Source organism: Anomaloglossus baeobatrachus, chromosome 6 (assembly GCF_048569485.1).
Source record: "Anomaloglossus baeobatrachus isolate aAnoBae1 chromosome 6, aAnoBae1.hap1, whole genome shotgun sequence".
NCBI lineage: Eukaryota > Metazoa > Chordata > Amphibia > Anura > Aromobatidae > Anomaloglossus > Anomaloglossus baeobatrachus.
In genome coordinates this window covers 71,717,936-71,739,326 of record NC_134358.1, presented here as the reverse complement: position 1 = coordinate 71,739,326, position 21,391 = coordinate 71,717,936, and the positions used below count along the sequence as shown (strand labels likewise).

The 21,391-nt window shown below is 45.7% G+C and overlaps 1 protein-coding gene across 1 annotated transcript in view; it reads right to left on the bottom strand.

Annotated features, from left to right (window-relative positions):
- Positions 1–2,061: 2,061 nt before the first annotated feature.
- AZIN1 (antizyme inhibitor 1) overlaps positions 2,062–21,391 on the bottom strand; it is a 45,953-nt gene continuing 26,623 nt past the window's right edge. Inside the window, exons 2-12 of the mRNA XM_075353029.1 lie at positions 21,120–21,256; positions 19,088–19,283; positions 18,580–18,753; positions 15,203–15,375; positions 8,819–8,953; positions 8,217–8,298; positions 6,368–6,442; positions 6,116–6,278; positions 5,752–5,864; positions 5,460–5,674; positions 2,062–2,709 (exon numbers count right to left, since the gene is read on the bottom strand). Coding sequence (XP_075209144.1) covers positions 2,607–2,709; positions 5,460–5,674; positions 5,752–5,864; positions 6,116–6,278; positions 6,368–6,442; positions 8,217–8,298; positions 8,819–8,953; positions 15,203–15,375; positions 18,580–18,753; positions 19,088–19,189 — 1,335 coding nt within the window. The 5' untranslated portion in view covers positions 19,190–19,283; positions 21,120–21,256 and the 3' untranslated portion in view covers positions 2,062–2,606. The remainder of the gene's footprint in view (positions 2,710–5,459; positions 5,675–5,751; positions 5,865–6,115; positions 6,279–6,367; positions 6,443–8,216; positions 8,299–8,818; positions 8,954–15,202; positions 15,376–18,579; positions 18,754–19,087; positions 19,284–21,119; positions 21,257–21,391) is intronic.

Genomic DNA, 21,391 nt, shown 5'->3' with positions numbered 1-21,391 from the left:
TGCTGACAAAAAATACAATACTTTGTGTCCGTCACATCCATGTTTATTCTTTCATGAAGACTTGTTTTTTACCCCTTCACCACCAGCCCGTTTTCACCTTCCTGACCAGGCCAATTTTTCCAATTCTGACCAGTGTCTCTTCGAAGTATGAACTCTAACATTTCAACGGATCCCGATGCTTCTGAGATTTTTCTTTCTTTCATCACATATTGTACTTCATGTTAGTGATAGAACAATAGTTTTTGCGTTTGTGAAGAAAATAGGAAAGTTGCAAAAATGTTGAAATATTTATGCCCTTAAACCAGAGTTATGCCTCACACACTAGTGAATAATGTTTTCCACAAATGCACTTTTATGCATAGTTTTTCCTACCAAGAGACATGTTTGGACATACCCTAAAAAGGTACAGTCACACTTTAGCGACACTCCAGCGATCCCACCAGCGATCTGACCTGGTGAGGATTGTTGCTGCGTCATTACATGGTTGCTGGTGAGCTGTGAAAACAGGCAGATCTCACCATCGACCAGTGACCAGCCCCCAGCGACACATGGAAGCAATGCTGTGCTTGGTAACTAAGGTAAATATCGGGTAACCAAGCACTTTGTTACCCAATATTTACCTTGGTTACCAGCGCACACCGCTTAGAGATGACTCCCTGCACTTCTAACCAGAATACACATCGGGTTAATAAGCAAACAGCTTTGCTTATTTACCCGATGTGTACTCTGGCTAGAAGTGCAGGGGAGCCGGCACTGGGGCAGCCTGAGAGCGGCGGCCGCTAGTAACCAAGGTAAATATCGGGTAACCAAGCAAAGCACTTCGCTTGGTTACCCGATATTTACCTTGGTTACAGCTTACCGTAGGCTGCCAGACCCGGCTCCCTGCACAATTCAGATTGTTGCTCTCTCGCTGTCAAACACAGCGATGTGTGCTTCACAGCAGGAGAGCAGCGTCCAAAAAATGAACCAGCACTGTGTGAAACGAGCAGCGATTTCACAGCAGGTGCCAGATCGCTGCTCAGTGTCACACACAGCGAGATCGCTAATGAGGTCACTGCTGCGTCACAAAAACAGTGACTCAGCAGCGATCTCGCTATGTGAGAAGTACCCTTAGTAAGCAAAACAAAATAGAAATAAAAATCCCTTAATATCCTTGTGACCCCCTAGCACAACAATGCAGATAAGTTCCAGGGCTTGCAACAGAGAGGCTGCACAGCTAGCACCAGTGATAGCTAGCTGCATAATGGAGCCTTCTCTCGGTGGCTCAGTGGTTAGCACTGCAGTTTTGCAGCGCTGGGGTCCTGGGTTCAAATCCCACCAAGGACACTATCTGCAAGGAGTTTGTATGTTCTCCCCGTGTTTGCGTGGATTTCTTCCGGGTACTCCAGTTTCCTCCCACACTCCAAAGACATACAGATAGGGACTCCAGTGTGAGCCCCAATGGGGACAGTGTTGCCAAAGTATGTAAAGCGCTGTGGAATTAATAGCGCTATATAAATGAATAAAATTATTAATTATTCTCTGAATGGAGACTGAGCATGTGTATCTCTCCATTCCAGTCATCAGTGGGACTGCTGGAGTATAGTTAAAGTGCAGCATTTTTCTTAAGTTACTTATGGGACACATTCTTGACCCAGAATACCAACAGAGAAGCTCTGCACAGAGCAAACAGAAAATGCAGGGAAACGTCTGTGCTGAAGCATACAGAATTGTGAAGTTTAGGTTCAGTATTTTAGTTTAGTAAATACTTTACCCCTTTGTATGTACATTGTGTAAAGTATTCTACAGGATTAGAAACCGCTTTCTTCCAAACCACAGATCGTGTGTTATAGTGTGCTGTGTTTAGTAACAGGGCTGAGCTGTAATACCACATACAAACTTTGCACATGGGTAGCACTACTTTTGCGAGAAAAGAAAAAGCCATGTTTTCCTAATCCTGTATAACCCTCTAATATGCAACAATACATACAAAAAAAAAAAAAAAAAAAAGTCTATACAGCAAACACCAGCGGGGCCATCACTTGTGAGATGATCGCTCACAATTATCCAGAAACAAAGCCGTGAGTTCTACACAAAAGTTTATTGCGATCATGTTACGGTCAGGTTGAAAGAAAAAAAAGAAAAAAAAATGAAAAAAATACGATGTGATTTACATTTATTAAACTAATGGTCAAAGCACAAATTTACACATTCTACACACACTAGACATGGTCTATGTCACACACTGGTCTTTCACCGACAGGTTTCACTGGAGGAGACAATAAATTTACAAGACTAACAGGAATCCTTAGTATAAAAACTGTGTACTTATGTAAACTTACAAGGAACCCAAGGTCATGGTTTCCATCTCAACTAAGTCATCCATTTTGTTGCATATTTTATTTAGACTGTGCAGGGGATGGAGAAAGCTGGCACATGTATATGAAGACATAACTAACGCTTGCCCCAGTGTCATAATTTAGCTGCTTTTGCCTGGTCCCATTTTTTTCATGTTATTGAACTTCAAGTTTTGAATTGAGGTTAATTCGCGACGCGTCTTTTTCCAGTCTGGAATGTTGACCCGGCAGCTGAAGACTTGTACCTGTAGATTTCTAGTCCGTCTACTACTAAGTTGCTGTGGAGAAGTTGTCATCGCCGTACTGAAAACAAGGCACACACAGGCTCCTCAGCAAGGTGTCTGATGTTATCCCAGCATCTTGGATTTCATACCTAGGAGCAAACCAGATAGCGTTCCATTAATGTGACATCACTAACAAATTGTGACTGGTGAATACAAGGTAACCTAGCAAAATTCAATATAAATAGTACTCTGTATTCTATAAGGTGATCACATACAGTATCTATACAGGGAGATTAAAAAAAAAATGGGGCAAAATGCAAACCTCCGTATTCATAACCAAGCAAACAAAAAAAGGTTCTGTATGTTACAAATGTTCAAGGTAATTTCCATTGGTGACACGGCAGAGGACTGATTCAGTGCACGTTTGCCAGCATTATACATTGCAGGGTACTACATTTGGTGACATTGGAGGCCAGGGAAACATTGGTGAATCTACCAGAGAAAATATCAGTCGGGGATCTTTCAAATGACTATTTTCGGTCTGAGTCCTTTTAGTATAGGATAAAAAAACCAAGACACAGCACTCTTATTCAGTGCGGATGAGTTTTTCAGTGACCAAATCTGTGTAAACAATATAGAAATCTTCATACACTAGTTTTTACGGGTAAACAAAATACATGCAATACCGAGCCACAGCACGCTTTTTTTTTTACAGCTATATTGCAATTCTATAAAGATAGGAAACAACGTTATTCACTGCTGCAGGGGAAAAAATATGATTATATGATTGTTTGAACCTCCTTTAATAGTGGAGTCCATGTGTCAGGACAGAACTGGACCAGAGGCTAGGCATCTGTCACGTTATCAATAGAAATCACCTTGAACATTTGCAGTTTACAGATACAACTTGGATAAGTGTTTCCCATGTTAATAAATGTGTGATGTTCGGTTATGAAAACCAAGGCTTTTTGAAGAATAGAAAATAGATTCTGTAACAAAGGTGGCAAGGCGAGAAGGGTTTGAGAGAAAATGGCATGTGCAGACACTGTATAACCCAAAAACCAAACGTTACATGTAAATAGACTATATTGTCCTGTAAAAGTCCGGATCCATGCGGCTGCAGGCTGAGACTACCAGCACCCATTATCATAGCTGGGGATGAAAATCAGGGGGGACCGCACGTCGGTTTTTTTCAATTTATTTAAATAAAAAAAAAAAAAAAGCCGCATCACCAACAGCCACAAACTTCTGACAGGAGCGTGCATGCGTTTTTAGGTACACGCACGCTCATGCTCAGAACGCAGGCTGTGGCGGCTAATGTCATGTCAGACTTGTAAGAATGACAGCGCATCACTGGCACAGCCGCACACTTCTGACAGGAATGTGCATGTGTTTGTCTACATACACGCTCACGATACTGACCCGCAGACACTTACACTGCTTTCCCCGCCCACCAGCCGTCCTGACGCCTGTGATTGGATACAGTCAGCTGGCACACTGCCTGCCACTCAGGATTGGGGCGCGTCCAGCTGCAAACAATTATACACGCTGGTGGGCAAAACAATGAATATTGAATTGTCTGCTCTGGAAAAAAAAAAAAAAAAAGCATGACCCGGAAGGAGTGTGCCGCCATGACCGCGCCTCTGGCGAGTACACCGCGCGCTTCTATCCCCTCCACAAACGTTTTTAGGCTATGTGCCCACGGGGAAGTGTCCTGCAGTTATATCTGCAGCACATTCCGCAGGAGCTCCCAGAAAACCGCAGCACAACTTTGCCTGAACTAGCTCCAGCTGTCACATGACCGGAGCTCGTGCAGGCCCCGCCCACCAGCTGCTTCCTGCTCCTAGCTCCACTGCAGTCCTCTGCAGCGAGGGCAAGTGACCCGGGTGTCTACTATCAAGGCAGGTAAGTATGGGACCAAGGCAGATTTCCGCAGGTAAATCCGCAGGAATAATTGACATGCAGTTATGTGCGGCTGTGGGACATCCGCAGCCGCACATACCGCAGCGTGGACACAGACACTCCCCATGTCCCATAGAATAACATGGGGAGTGTCTGTACTTGCTGAAACCTGCGGATTTATCTGGAAAATCCAGATAAATCCGCAGCAAAATCCGCAGACGCAAGCTCCTGTGGGCACATAGCCTTAATCTCCGGATTCTGTCCCCATACTTATATGGGCACCAGAATCCAGAGCGGATCCGGATGTTTTGTTTAATCCAGCAGGGATCCGCCAGTTCCGGATTTTGGTGTATTCGATCAGCCCTAGTGCCATATTTATCCAGGATTCATGTAGTTTGATAAGTCCGACACATCCATACACTGGCATTCAATATCAAAAAGTGTCTGGACTTTTACGGTAGAGTGGCAAAATGGTAATTTGACAATTAGCTACATTCTGTATGGTCCTCGTTGACTCAATGCACCACACAGTGCAGATTGTGGATTTTTGGATGAATAAAAAGACCAGAAAAGGTGGTGAGCTGATGTCGCCCACATCTGTAGACTGTATAAAAAGAAGTTAGCCAACTTTGTGCCAGAAATTGGCACCCTAGTTTTGGAAAGTTAGACCAAGCCCTAAACCTGGTGGCAAGTCAAGACATTTTTGTGCAAACTGCTCCAGATTCCTGGCACATATAGCTTGTTTGATTGAGTCCGCTAAAGATGCAAACTCAACGCGGTTTGTTGTAGACTGGTGAATTTCTGCCCATCTGTTGGGCAGCACTAGGTACCACTCCCTCTGGCTAAGCTTGTTGCGAGAGTGGTCACAAATGGTATGCCCCCGAATCGTTCTGTACAACTAAAATGTAAAAAAAAATAAAAAAATGGGCAACTTTAAGAGCTTGCTTTCTTTGCCCGATAAGTTCCCCTTTGACACCTAATAATGCCACAATCTTACCAGTCACTGAATGACATGAAGTTGTACAGGGACGGCCGTTCAACATCTGAAAACACCGACTGTTCATTCATTGTACCAGATCCCATGTTCTCAAACACAATCCAGTCTCCGACATTCAGTTCAGGCAGAAGACAGTGATCCACAATTATGTCAAGTTCATCATAAGATGGGCCCAAGAGGCTGCTGGCAAACAAAGGCTCGTCTTCCTTGCACATCTGAAAACAATGACAGGTTATTAGCGATAGAATGAATGTCCGACATCTGGATTAGGAGGAAAGACGCGGCTGCTCACCTTATGCACTCTGGGGGCAGTGTTTAAGCTTTCAGATAGTTTACTTGCAAAAGAACCATAAACTCCATCATTCATGCAATAAATAAAAGTTGGTCCGTTACTTGTTTGCTTTCCTGAAATGGAAAAGGGAAGATCATGAATCATGATGGAGAAAAATGGATTAATATAAGATCAAGTGAATTGTTAAGATAAAAACCTTCATAATATTTGCGTTTAGCATTCCTCTCCACCACTATTTGGTGACCCATGTGTACGAGACAGAGGACCATCCCCCATACAAGTCTCAACCGTCAAGACAGAGAAGACTTGGTTTATTACACCTAGTATATCAAATTGTGCACTAGAAGTAAACTAATAATATTACCTCCAGGAAAATGTTGATCATGTTCAACTACTTTTTTTGCCATGATATTCACTGCGAGAGTAAATGCAGATGACACGTAATAGCTTCCAGGCTCTGCTATGACTCCAATTCCAGATTCCTCAGGAAAATATGCGTCTAGCACAGGGCTGACCGCCCGAGAAACCTACAAGACAAGCAGCTCAGGCTCAGTCCACAGCTTACACCAAGGGTAAATCTGGCAGAAGTGTAATCACATCCAGCATCACAGCTCACCTCCTGTAGCTGAAATTCATCCCCTGAAAATCCTCCACCAATATCCAGTATACTCATCTTAAAACCAAGCTCTTCCTACAAAAAGGGAAAAAAAAAAAAGAGCTTAAGTGTTATATATCGTATGTTTAGGATGACACCTCCGATTTACAGTTCTTTCAGTTCCTCCTAAAAATCTTTACACTAAACATTGTGTTAAAGAGATTGTGTCCTTACACTGTGGCATTTTCAGTGGTGATAGGGCTTTATTAAGATTAGTTTTTCATGTACACGTTTTCAGTATTCTTTCACGGCTAGAACTTTTACATATTCTAGTCAATGGTGAGATTGACCTGTCCATTTTCAAGTTTAATATTGATCTAAGGCAAAGATCAAACTCATTGATGCAAATCTATGGGTCATTCATTGAACCCCAAAAAAAAAAAACAAAACCACAAAACAGTACTTTGTTAGCCATGTACATCCCAATTTTTACACTTGACAGGAGAAGCTGGAAAAAACCTCACTCAAAAAATGTGTACCCCAAAAATATAATGCAAAAGCAACTAGATTTTTTGTTGGGTGGCACGGTGGCTCAGCAGTTAGCACTGCAGCCTTGTAGCGCTGGGGCCTGGGTTCAAATCCCACCAAGGACACCATCTGCAAGGAGCTTGTACATTCTCCCCGTGGGTTTCCTCCCACACTCCAAATGACATACAGTACAGACCAAAAGTTTGGACAAACCTCACGTCTAGAACAATTAAGAGGAGACTTTGTGCAGCAGGCCTTCATGGTAAAATAGCTGCTGGTAAACCACTGCTACGGACAGGCAACAAGCAGAAGAGACTCGTTTGGGCTGAAGAACACAAGGAATGGACATTAGACCAGTGGAAAACTGTGCTTTGGTCTGATGAGTCCAAATTTGAGATCTTTGGATCCAACCACCGTGTCTTTGTAGAAAGGTGAACGGATGGACTCTACATGGCTGGTTCCCACCATGAAGCATGGAGGAGGAGGTGTGATGGTGTGGGGGTGCTTTGCTGGTGACACTGTTGGGGATTTATTCAAAATTGAAGGCATACTGAACCAGCATGGCTACCACAGCATCTTGCAGCGGCGTGCTATTCCATCCGGTTTGCGTTTAGTTGGATCATTTATTTTTCAACAGGACAATGACCCCAAACACACCTCCAGGCTGTGTAAGGGCTATTTGACTAAGAAGGAGAGTGATGGGGTGCTACGCCAGATGACCTGGTCTCCACAGTCACCAGACCTGAATCCCATTGAGATGGTTTGGGGTGAGCTGGACCGCAGAGTGAAGGCAAAAGGGCCAACAAGTGCTAAGCATCTCTGGGAACGCCTTCAAGACTGTTTGAAAACTATTTCCGGTGACTACCTCTTGAAGCTCATCAAGAGAATGCTAAGAGGGTGCAAAGCAGTAATCAAAGCAAAAGGTGGCTACTAAAGAACCTAGAATATAAGACATTTTCAGTGTCACTTTTTTTTTTTTTTTTTAAAGTATTTCATTCCACATGTGTTAATTCATAGTTTTGATGCCTTTAATGTGAATCTACAATTTTTAGAGTCATGAAAACTCTTTGAATGAGAAGGTGTGTCCAAACATTTGGCCTGTACTGTACACATAGGGACTTTAGATTGTGAGCCCCAATGGGGACAGTGTACCTGACGTATGTAAAGCGCTGTGGAATTAATAGCGCTATATAAATGAATAAATATTATTCTATTGTTTTACAGCTCCTAAAAGCACATACGAAAAATTCCCAAAAATGTATCTGGTCTGGAATGGCAAGTGGCTGTGTCTTACACAGATTACACTAAAATAAAAGTGAATTTAAAGTAATAAAACACTTACTCCCATGTCGCACACACAGCGGGCATCAGATAAAGCATGACGATATGCTTGTGGATCTCGGGAAGAGCTGGAAACATGGAACCTGATGAAGTAAGACACGAGGTTCAACATATGGAATGAAACCGTAACTAATTAAACTAAAAGGACACCAAACATTTACACTGTAGAAATTCATTGTTAGCAGAAAGTTAATCTATGACGATAAACCACCACTGATCCAAAGCAATTACATACATAGAGGTCTATCAGATAGAGCATACAGATGTGTAAAGTGATTGGAAAAAAAACCAAAACATTCCCTACATGCATGATCACATCTGCAAAGCGCTGTGGAATTAATAGCGCTATATAAGCGAGTAAAATAAAAATACATGTAATGGCGGCATAAAACAATGTCATGTAGTAATGGGTGTTTAAAAGCTAAGGTCAACAAGCACAAATTTATGCCATGTGGAACTATGGGAACTTGTAAAGCTGAAACCCCCAAACAAGGCCTCAGGACAGATCCATTCATGCCCATTATCAGTCACAAGGAAACTGGAAAGGGATGTTAGTAACTAACGCCTCCGGCCAGAGATCGTCCCATGTCTAAGTGAACTTACTTTACACCAACCACTTGAACACTGTTTTCCTTAGCACATTCCAGGAGGTGCCTGCAGTTCTTCAGCGTGCTGCCAAACACCATGTTCATCTCTTCGCCACCACTCACGCCTTCTGTTGCAACATGAAGTAAGAGCCTAAGAGAAGGGGAAGATGATTGGGGCACAGTTGGTTTACATCAGCACATGATGTTTTGTAGTATGTTGACAAGCGTGCCACAGCTCGAGCGTCATCCTTGGAAGAGTCAAGAACTTAGTGAGAAATATTCCTGTATAGAGAGAAAACTAGCAATTAGGGCCCAAGACTGGGAGCTGTGAGTGGGACACATGGAATTACAGCAAACCATATTTCAGTACCTAATCATGGGTAGTTGCTGTAAATAAAAAAACAAAACAAAACAAAATAAAGTCCCAATGATTGTCCTAGGAGATGAGTCTGAAAAATACTCAAGCTCACTGGCCAAGACTTAAAGGACAGTATTCACATACTAAACTGCAAAACCCACTGCAAGGCAGCTCACAAAATCCACCCAAAGAGGACAGTTAATAAAATAATTTACTGATATTACAAGCAGAAAGTAAACTCATTACATCTTATGTTTTAAGCAGAAAACTAATTGTCCAGCGATTTGGAATTTCGAGACCAAGACTCTCCTCAGCTGCAATGCCAAACTATTCAGTCTCAACATTTTTCCACAGTGCAGTTCTACCACCCGTACATACATCAGACTAATTTTATTCTTCTCCGGTATTGTGACCTAGTGGGTTCTCTACTTGCTTTCTTACAGTAATTCATATACGGTGACAGCTTTGTGGCTGTACCTGTATTTTACCAATTGTGCAGTTATACTGTTTTGTAAAATATTCTCACCATCCCCTCAAAGTTGGTCAATTTAGCCTATGATCTAATATTAGGTTAACATATGTGATTATGGACGTTGATGGTAAAGAAGGGAATTTTGTTTACTTACCGTAAATTCCTTTTCTTCTAGCTCCTATTGGGAGACCCAGACAATTGGGGTGTATAGCTTCTGCCTCCGGAGGCCACACAAAGTATTACACTTAAAAGTGTAAACCCCTCCCCTCTGCCTATACACCCCCCCGTGCATCACGGGCTCCTCAGTTTTGGTGCAAAAGCAGGAAGGAGGAAACTTATAAATTGGTCTAAGGTAAATTCAATCCGAAGGATGTTCGGAAAACTGAAAACCATGAACCCAGAACAATTCAACATGAACAACATGTGTACACAAAAGAACAACAGCCCGAAGGGAACAGGGGCGGGTGCTGGGTCTCCCAATAGGAGCTAGAAGAAAAGGAAATTACGGTAAGTAAACAAAATTCCCTTCTCCTTTGTCGCTCCATTGGGAGACCCAGACAATTGGGACGTCCAAAAGCAGTCCCTGGGTGGGTAAAAGAATACCTCGGTAATAGAGCCGTAAAACGGCCCCTTCCTACAGGTGGGTAACCGCCGCCTGAAGGACTCGCCTACCTAGGCTGGCATCTGCCGAAGCGTAGGTATGCACCTGATAGTGTTTCGTGAAAGTGTGCAGACTCGACCAGGTAGCCGCCTGACACACCTGCTGAGCCGTAGCCTGGTGCCGCAATGCCCAGGATGCACCCACGGCTCTGGTAGAATGGGCTTTCAGCCCTGAAGGAACCGGAAGCCCAGAAGAACGGTAGGCTTCAAGAATTGGTTCCTTGATCCACTGAGCCAAGGTTGACTTGGAAGCCTGCGACCCTTTACGCTGGCCAGCGACAAGGACAAAGAGCGCATCCGAGCGGCGCAGGGGCGCCGTACGAGAAATGTAGAGTCTAAGTGCTCTCACAAGATCTAACAAATGCAAATCCTTTTCACATTGGTGAACTGGATGAGGGCAAAAAGAAGGTAAGGAGATATCCTGATTGAGATGAAAAGGGGATACCACCTTAGGGAGAAATTCCGGAATCGGACGCAGAACCACCTTGTCCTGGTGAAACACCAGGAAGGTGGGCTTTGCATGACAGTGCAGCTAGCTCAGACACTCTCCGAAGTGATGTGACTGCCACTAGGAAGACCACCTTCTGCGAAAGGCGTGAAAGAGAAATCTCTCATTGGCTCGAAAGGTGGTTTCTGAAGAGCCGTTAGCACCCTGTTCAGATCCCAGGGTTCTAGCGGACGCTTGTAAGGAGGGACTATGTGGCAAACCCCCTGCAGGAACGTGCGTACCTGCGGAAGCCTGGCTAGACGCTTTTGAAAAAACACAGAGCGCCGAGACTTGTCCCTTAAGAGAGCCGAGAGACAAACCCTTTTCCATTCCGGATTGAAGGAAGGACAGAAAAGTGGGCAAGGCAAATGGCCAGGGAGTAAAACCCTGATCAGAGCACCAGGATAAGAAGATCCTCCACGTCCTGTAATAGATCTTGGCGGACGTTGGTTTCCTGGCCTGTCTCATAGTGGCAATGACCTCTTGAGATAACCCTGAAGACGCTAGGATCCAGGACTCAATGGCCACACAGTCAGGTTGAGGGCCGCAGAATTCAGATGGAAAAATGGCCCTTGAGACAGTAAGTCTGGACGGTCTGGTAGTGCCCACGGTTGACCCACCGTGAGATGCCACAGATCCGGGTACCACGACCTCCTCGGCCAGTCTGGGGCGATGAGGATGGCGCGGCGGCAGTCGGACCTGATCTTGCGTAACACTCTGGGCAGTAGTGCCAGAGGAGGAAATACATAAGGCAGTCGAAACTGCGACCAATCCTGAACTAATGCGTCTGCCGCCAGAGCTCTGTGATCTTGAGACCGTGCCATGAATGCCGGGACCTTGTTGTTGTGCCGGGACGCCATTAGGTCGACGTCCGGCTTCCCCCAGCGGCAACAGATCTCTTGAAACACGTCCGGGTGAAGAGACCATTCACCTGCGTCCATGCCCTGGCGACTGAGAAAGTCTGCTTCCCAGTTTTCTACGCCCGGGATGTGAACTGCGGAGATGGTGGAGGCTGTGGCTTCCACCCACAGCAGAATCCGCCGAACTTCCTGGAAGGCTTGCCGACTGCGTGTGCCGCCTTGGTGGTTGATGTATGCCACCGCCGTGGCGTTGTCCGACTGAATTCAGATCTGCCTGCCTTCCAGCCACTGCTGGAACGCCTTTAGGGCTAGATACACTGCCCTTATCTCCAGAACATTGATCTGAAGGGAGGACTCTGGCTGAGTCCAGGTACCCTGAGCCCTGTGGTGGAGGAAGACCGCTCCCCACCCTGACAGACTCGCGTCCGTCGTGACCACAGCCCAGGATGGGGGCAGGAATGATTTCCCCTTCGACAAAGAAGTGGGAAGAAGCCACCACTGAAGGGAGGCCTTGGCTGCCCGAGAAAGGGAGACGTTCCTGTCGAGGGACGTCGACTTCCTGTCCCATTTGCGGAGAATGTCCCATTGAAGTGGACGCAGATGAAACTGCGCAAATGGAACTGCCTCCATTGCTGCCACCATCTTCCCTAGGAAGTGCATGAGGCGCCTCAAGGGGTGCGACTGGGCTCGAAGGAGAGATTGCACCCCTGTCCGTAGTGAACGCTGTTTGTCCAGCGGAAGTTTCACTATCGCTGAGAGAGTATGGAACTCCATCCCGAGATATGTCAGCGATTGGGTCGGTGTCAATTTTGACTTTGGGAAATTGATGATCCACCCGAATCTCTGGAGAGTCTCCAGAGCAATGTTCAGGCTGTGTTGGCATGCCACCCGAGAGGGGGCCTTGACAAGGAGATCGTCTTTGAGTGATGCACCGTCTGCCACTGCAACTATGGATCTAGCCGCCAGTCTAGAGATTGGAGGATCCACCTTGGGACACTGAGCCCAACCCTTGACTACGTCAGGGGGGAAGGGATAACGTGTGTCATTAAGGCGCTTAGTAAAGCGCTTATCTGGAAAAGCTCGGTGTTTCTGGACTGTATCTCTGAAGTCGGAGTGATCAAGAAACGCACTCCGTGTACGTTTGGGAAACCTAAAATGGAATTTCTCCTGCTGAGAAGCTGACTCCTCAATCTGAGGAGTTGGAGGAGAAAGATCCAACACCTGATTGATGGACGCTATAAGGTCGTTTACTATGGCGTCCCCTTCAGGTGTATCAAGGTTGAGAGCGGCGTCAGAATCAGAGCCCTGATCTGCCACCTCCGCTTCATCCTCCAGAGAGTCCTCATGCTGAGACTCTGAACAGTGTGATGAAGTCGAGGGAAGTTGCCGGCGAGCCCGCTTAGCCGGTCTGGGACTGCGGTCCGTGTCGGAGTCTTCACCGTGGGACCTATGAGTCGCCCCAGGAGCACTTTGCTGCGCCGACCGAGGGGGGTCTGAGGGAACTGATTCAACAGTGCCCGGGGCCTATGTTACAGGTCTGGACTGCAAAGCTTCTAGTATCTTAGCAGACCATTTATCCATAGACTCAGAAAGTTTGTCAGCGAATACTGCAAACTCTGACCCTGTCACCTGGACAGTGGCAGCAGGTGGTTCCACCTGGGCAGAGGGTCCCACCAGTGGCAGAGGTTCCGGCTAAGTGAGTGTCACAGGGGCCGAGCATTGCACACAATGAGGGTAGGTGGAACCTGCAGGTAGCATAGCCGCACATGAGGTACAGGTTGCAAAGTAAGCCTGTGCCTTGGCACCCTTGCTTTTTGCGGACGACATGCTGTTGTCTCCTCTTAGAGCAATCAGAGAGGGTATATAGCCAAAGCAATAGTGCGGCCGTACAGAGTAAATGTATACAATATAAGCATATAAATATACACTTCGGCACCCAGGGGGGCCAGCACCTAGTAACAGGTGCGGCTTACCGACCGCCCTCAGCGGTTGTGTGACCACCAGATTCCCTGCCTGGGCCTCCCAGAGCTGTGGAGCTCGTCTCTGAAGTTCTCCAGCGTCAGAAGAACTGATAGGAATGGCTGCCAGCGTTCTGAGAGGAGGGAGCCGTGGGCGTGCCTTAGAAAGTGCGGGAATCTGGTGCCCCACGGTGCTCAGTGAGGGGGGAGGAGGATACTAAGTATGCTCCAGCCCTCAGCGCTGACGTCCAGTGCAGCGTCCCGCCCTTCCCCTGACTGGCAGGCCCGGGGGCGGGAATATGCGGTACTAGGCCGCAAAAGCCGGGGACTAAAGTTAAAAGCGCGGCCGGCAAACAAGCGCGGTCAGCGCGGTAGTCCCGGCGCACAAACACACCCAGCAGCTGCTGCAGCGTCCATTAGACAGGCGCTCTATGCGCCGTCCCCAAGGGGACACAGAGTACCTCAGAGGAGCAGGGCCTGTCCCTGACGATACCCGGTCTCCTGTCCAGCAGATTCCCTCAGGGGCTGCGGAGGGAGCACGGTCCCAGTGCCTGGTGACCGGTTAGGATCCCACTTCACCCAGAGCCCCTAAGGGATGGGGAAGGAAAACAGCATGTGGCTCCAGCCTTTGTACCCGCAATGGGTACCTCAACCTTAACAGCACCGCCGACCAGAGTGGGGTGAGAAGGGAGCATGCCGGGGGCTTTGTTATGGGCCCTCTTTTCTTCCATCCGATATAGTCAGCAGCTGCTGCTGACTAAATTGTGGAGCTTGCGTGCATGTGTGCCTCCTTCAACACAAAGCATAAAAACTGAGGAGCCCGTGATGCACGGGGGGGGGTGTATAGGCAGAGGGGAGGGGGTTTACACTTTTAAGTGTAATACTTTGTGTGGCCTCCGGAGGCAGAAGCTATACACCCCAATTGTCTGGGTCTCCCAATGGAGCGACAAAGAAAGGCTATTGTTAGGCTATGTGCCCACTGGACAACGTACCCGTGGATTTTGCCGCAGGTCTGTCTGGAGGTTTACCGCAGCTGCTCCCCGGAATCCACAGCTATCCATTGCTGCGGTATTTCTGCGGAGTTGTTGCGGTAAGCCCTGCAGAAAGAGTGCCGATTTCATGCGGAATTCCCGCCCTCATCTCCATAGTGCAGGATCGAGAATTCCGCATGAATAATTGACATGCAGTTACGTGCGGCTGCGGGACATTCGCAGCAATTTCCGCAGCCACACATACCACCCCATTAATCGAGCACCCCCCAAATCCCATAGGGTAACACGGGGAGTGTCTGTAATTCCTAGAACCTGGGGATTTATCTAGAAAATCCAGATAAATCCACGCGTTTCCCACGGCAAAATCCACGGGTACATTGTCCTGTGGGCAAAACCTAACTGTAAAGGCAGTGCAATATTGGCCGCCAAGCACTGGTCTGCTGGTGGATTCTGCAAGATGCTCAGAGCTCACAGGACATAGTGCACATATAAACCTGCAGATAAACAGTCCTGACTAAGACTGGATTTTACATCCCATGACATCTGCCAGTCTAAGAAATCACGTATGAATGCGCCGCTCTAATGAAGGCACCACACCAGGTTGAATACTTACTTGGCATTGGGATGGTTGCGTGCAATTTTCTTTAATTCTGCTTCATTGTCACAAGTCATTATATTTACTCCCAGCTTGGCTGCATGTTTGATTTGAGCAATTTGTTTGCATGGATTACTATAAATCACATTTTCCATAGAGATGCCCAAGTCGTAGACCATTGTCATTTCATGCTGGAAAGAAAGGATACAATTCAGCAATCTCACAATAAATCAGTACATCACTATCTGAAGCTTTCATTAACAAATGCAAGATCTTGAACCTTTAGGCTATGTGCACACGGTGCGTTTTTCTCGGCGTTTTTGCGCGTTTTTCGGGTGCGTTTTTGGCCTCAAAACTGCATGACTTTGCTTCCCCAGCAAAGTCTATGAGTTTTCATTTTTGCTGTCCCCACACAGCGTTTTTTTTCAGCTGCGTTTTTGTGGTGACCACAAAAACGCAGCATGTCAATTATTCCCGCGTTTTTCACTGCGCTTTTCATCCATTGAGTTCAATGGGATGTTGAAAGACGCAATGAGAAACGCAAATAGCTGCGTTTTGGTGCGTTTCTAAGACCAAAAACGCAGCTATAAGCGCAGGAGGTGGGTAGTAAAGTGACGTGTACAGGAAGAGGATTCCTTCTGTCAGTATAGACAGAAGCATGAATCCTCACGGTACCGTCACCGCCGCGTCCACCTCCCGTCCTGTGCATGTATGCTGCCGTGCGGCGCCATGTACAGGCAGGAGGTGGAAGCGGCTGCGAAAACAAAAGTTAACAGTAGAATAAAAAAAAAAAAAGTTATACTCACCTGTCTGCAGCCTCGCGGTGCCATGCCCGCTCCCAGCTCCTGTCACGGTATCGCCACCCCCGCTCCGGCTGTATGCAGTCTCCCCGGGGCAGGACCTTGCTTGCAGGACCTGGCGATGGATCCCCTGATGCAGTCACCTGACGCATCAGCTGATCGAGTCTCGGGCTGACGCGGGCGCCCGGCCGGTATCAGCGGATGCGTCAGGAGACTTCATCCCTGATTACCGGCAGCTGCTGCAGCGATCGGACAGGATCAGACTCCCGCCCCATCGCTCCGGGAGCTGCCGGTAATTCAGCACATAAGTGAGTATTATTTTTTTTTTTTTTCTACTGATGCATCTGCTGATTGTATAATCGGCTTTTATACAATCAGCTGATGTATGATGGGATTCACATCCTTGAACCTGACAGATCATCTGATCGGTATGCTTTCCAGCAAACCGATCAGATGATATTGGATCCTGATTGGACGGCGCGGGACCCTGACCCAGGATTACTGCGGAGGGGGGTTTATTTCAATAAAGATGGAGTCACTAATTGTGTTGTGTTTTATTTCAAATAAAAATATTTTTCTGTGTTGTGTTTTTTTTTTATCTTTACTAGAAATTCATGGTGGCCATGTCTAATATTGGCGTGACACCATGAATTTCGGGCTTAGGGCTAGCTGATAATATACAGCTAGCCCTAACTCCATTATTACCTGGCTAGCCACCCGGCATCAGGGCAGCCGGAAGAGTTGGATACAGCGCCAGAAGATGGCGCATCTATGAAAGCGCCATTTTCTGGGGTGGCTGCGGGACTGCAATTCACAGCGGGGGTGCCCAGAAAGCATGGGCACCCTGCACTGTGGAGTCCAATCCCCAGCTGCCTAGTTGTACCCGGCTGGACTCAAAAATGGGGTGAAGCTCACGTCATTTTTTTTTTAAAATTATTTCATGAAATTCATGAAATAATTTAAAAAAAAAGGGCTTCCCTATATTTTTGGTTCCCAGCCGGGTACAAATAGGCAGCTGGGGGTTGGGGGCAGCCCGTACCTGCCTGCTGTACCCGGCTAGCATACAAAAATATGGCGAAGCCCACGTCATTTTTTTTTTTTGGGGGGCAAAGAAATCCTGCATACAGTCCTGGAAGGAGGATGCTGAGCCTTGTAGTTCGACAGCTGCTGTCTGCTCTCCTGCATACACTATTGGATGGAGGATGCTGAGCCTTGTAGTTCGACAGCTGCTGTCTGCTGTCCTGCATACACTATTGGATCGAGGATGCTGAGCCTTGTAGTTCTGCAGCTGTCTGCTCTTCTGCATACACTAGTGGAGAATGAAGAACACATTGAAGAAGGAAATGACATCAGACCTTTTTTTTTTGTTCACTGATAAAAAACGCATAAGGACGCAGTGAGCAAAAACGCAGCAAAACGCAGCAAAAAAACGCACCAAATCGCGGCAAAACGCGTGCGTTTTTTGCCGCGTTTTTTCGACGCAGGTGCGTTTTTGTGCGTTTTTAGCGGCCAAAAACGCACAAAAACGCAGCGTCAAAAAAACGCAGCGTGTGCACATAGCCTTAGGCTGTGTGCACACGCTGCGTTTTTTTGGTGGATTGTTGCCCAAAACTACATGTCTTTCCTTCTCACAGCAAAGTCTATGAGAATTCAGAAGTGCTGTGCGCACATTGCTTTTTTTTCTTGCAGTTTTTGGTGCACAATATAACTGCAGCATGTCAATTCTTTGTGCGTTTTTTGGGTGCTTTTCTGCCACAAGGTGCAGTTTTGTTTGTGAACAAGTTTTCTGCAGCGTGCACACATACGCTTACTATTCAGACATTTCAACAGCTGTCATTACCCCAACTGCATAATGCTGTAATTCACCACGCCCTAAGGTGATTAATAAATACTTTAGTAAAGGATTGCACTGATATTTTAGAATAACTTTGAGCAGCTACAAAAATGTTTAAAAAAAAAATTAAAGATTATTCTTTAGGTTTGTTTCAGACGTCAATGATTCTGGTGCGCATGTTTTTTTATATACATACCAGAATCACGGACATACGCAGACCCATCATAATTAATGTGTGCGCACACATCAGTGATTTCTTACTGACAATGTCTCCGTGCAGTGTACATGTGTGTCCATGACTGCCACACGGAGACAAGTCTGTTTTTTCTGGCATCACTGCTTTCCCACGGACCACACTATGATGTGATCTGTGAAACACGTACCAGAAAAAAAAAACTAACATTGAAAACAAACATTTTTAACTCACCCAGCTCCATTGACTCTCTGTGCAGCCTCTGCAGCTTCATGGCCGGCTCATCATGGCACGCATATTCATGAATGCAGCCAGAGCGGACCCGGAAGTAGCTGCAGAGGTGAGACACAGCGGCCGGATGCTGACGAGCTGGAGACTTCAGCACCACGGGCAGCATGAGCTGGGGTAGGTGAGTTTATCTCCATGTGCAATCAAGGAGCATCGATCACGGCACACGGAGGGACATATGCGCGTTTTACATTTCAGTGAAAAACGTCTGCCTTAAGCAAAGTATCGAGAGCCAGTTAGGCATTGCCTTCAGAAAACCGAGAAAGCAGAATTTACTCACTTTATTGGCACATATAAATCCAATCCCAAGGGCCGATAATATCTCCAAAACAGCTGGGGAGGAATTACACTTGACTGTGTAAAATGGCTTGATGTGCCCCATGGTATTTTGCCATTCAATGTGCTTCTTGACAATTTTCCCCAGGTCCGCAACAAAGAAAGCATTTTTTCCTGTCTGTTGGATAAAACAAATACACCTCATTCTGTATTGCAGAAACCATTACACTGTTAAATAAAAAAAAAAAAATAAAAAGATGAAAATATTTTTTTAGTACAGAACAGAGGTCGCCATCACTTAATGCAAAATGTTAAGTAACTTCACAAGTTCCTGTCAAGACTTGCACTTTGAATTTCATTGCAATTCTCTCCACAACGCTTTTAGGAAAGTTGTTGATGATGCCTTAAGGTATGAACGCGACGTGCTTACAAGGCACATACCTGAAAGCAGTCAGTCAACGTCTCAGTTCTAAGGGATGGATCAAAAAGGGACACAGATTGTGTAAACCTACCAGGGTATGCTCGTAGATATAGTTATTAACGACATCTGTAGGAGTCGCTGCATCATCCAGTAGGCCAACAGAGTAATTTGCATCTTCGTTAAATCCTTTCATCTCAGCCGTATTCCGCAAAGCCGACAATCATAAACCAAGAAACGTTAAAAAAGGGGTCTACCAGTCTTTTTGGGTCCGAAATATATGCAACAAACTAAAGAGAAAAAACAAAACCATGGATTAGGTTGTGTCACAGAATAATTGTATACACAGGCATTTTGTGATACATAGTGCAAAGAAATAAGTGCAAACTACATTTTTATGTGCATGCATTTACTTTCAACTCTTAGTTCTTTTGCCTTTTAGCTCTTAGTATTTGAGTCACAAGTTTTGTGAGGGACAGAAAAATCAGCATAGTCTATAGTACTATTCTTGGCGAAAATCAGACACCTGAATAAAATCAGAGAAACCCCAAGTTAATAGGGTTTGTCCAACATGGCAAAGTAAAAAAAAAATATATGGTGGTTTCCTAAAAAGAGCCACTCATTGGCTGGGTCCTCCCCGGAGGGAAATCTGGCTAGTTTCTGTGTCGAGACTCCTAACAGAGGCTCCACGGACTTGTCCATGTATAGCCATTATAGCAGCTTCTACTTTAGTACACTGGGCACAAGATCTTGTATTCTAAAAGGTCCAAGTCTAAGAATTAGCAGGGTTTCTAAAAAAGTAGCCAACACAATGAAATATTTCTTGCATACCAGTAACTAGCAAACAAAAAAAAATGTTCACTAGATTCTATCATACAAAAACCAGCAAGTCTGCACGTCGCCCCTACACAATGGTCGATGGGCACACCCAGGGTGTTCTATTTTAACTTGCCACAGCTTTCCTTATTCCCAATGGCATGTGCAGTGTGCCGGACACATCAGCAATTAAGACAAGCACGCTGTTAACAATCGCTGTCTGTATTGTGACTAGTCTGCATAACGCCTAACAATGACTGTCTAAAGACACTATGGACTCAAACGGAGAAAATGACCTACTGAATAAAAATAGCAGTGAGACCTAATCAGGGCTTTATTTTTAGAGAGAACGTAAATAGATGTATGATTTACCATGGAGTCACTTAAACAATGCAGAGACCGTGTTGTATCATAAAGGAATGTGCCCGAAATGGAATTCAAAGTGGATTATTCCAATTCTGTGCATTGTCTGGCACCAGCATACACCGTATTTTTCAGACTATAATACGCATTTGTTTAAAGTACCACTCAGTTTTTGTTTGATCACTGCTTGAGTGGTGCTTTAAATCCAAGTCCCATGCCCCCAGTCTTATACTCATCCTTCAGCATCTTCATCTGTTTCCAACATCACTCTTGAGATTTGTGACCTGCTGGCTGCTCCATTGTTTCATGGAACTGGAGCGGCGTGGGTAAAATGTGAAGCATTATAAGGTGAGTATATGACAGGGGACTGAAACACCACTCTAGTGCTGAAAATAAAACCTGCTAGAGTGGTGCTTTAAGAAGAAGACCACTTGCTAAAAAGTATGTGTGTCTTCTAGTCTGGAGACTGCTTCCTGTGATGGAGAAACCCACATCCCAATAACAGAACTGATCCCCTCCTGCTCTGCATAGATCAGTGTATATGAAGCTGGCAGCACCTGAACAGCAGGTGCATGAGCTGAAGGACCTACCAGCCAATTAATTCAAGGACCTTTGGGGTCATGTGCCTAATCACATGACCTAAAAGGTCTGAGTTCAGTGTGTGCATGTGTCTACATGGGCATATGTAGCAGAGCTGTGTGTACTACACAATGCTAGAGACCAACAATAGATCTTTTACCTCCTGATTCAACTCTAGTGCATTAGAATTAGTGATCATGACAGCTCCACTTCAGACCAGGGAAGTATTAACAGGATTTTTTTCTATTTTCTGCTGTCTAAATACTGTGGTGCATTTTATAGTCCAAAAAAAATAAAGAAATTAAAGGTTATCTTTATTAGGACGCTGCTCAATGGGACAGACCCATAGAGGACAGGTGGTCACTTACATGGACAAGTTAGGAGATGGAACCTCCTATCATCAGCTAGGCTGCCAAGGCGGCTCTGCGTTGAAGTCGAACTGCTCTCTATAGAGCGCTTTTCCTAGTCCTGCTGGATAGTTGTATGCTTTGTCTGAAAATCCGCCCTGAAGAGAAAAGAAAAAAAAAAATTTAAGACCATAACGCACACACATGCAATGAATGTAATCAGCCAACAGTCTGCAGTTATTTCCAGAACTACGCTTTTTTTAATCCAGCCAGAATCACTATGGTCAACAATC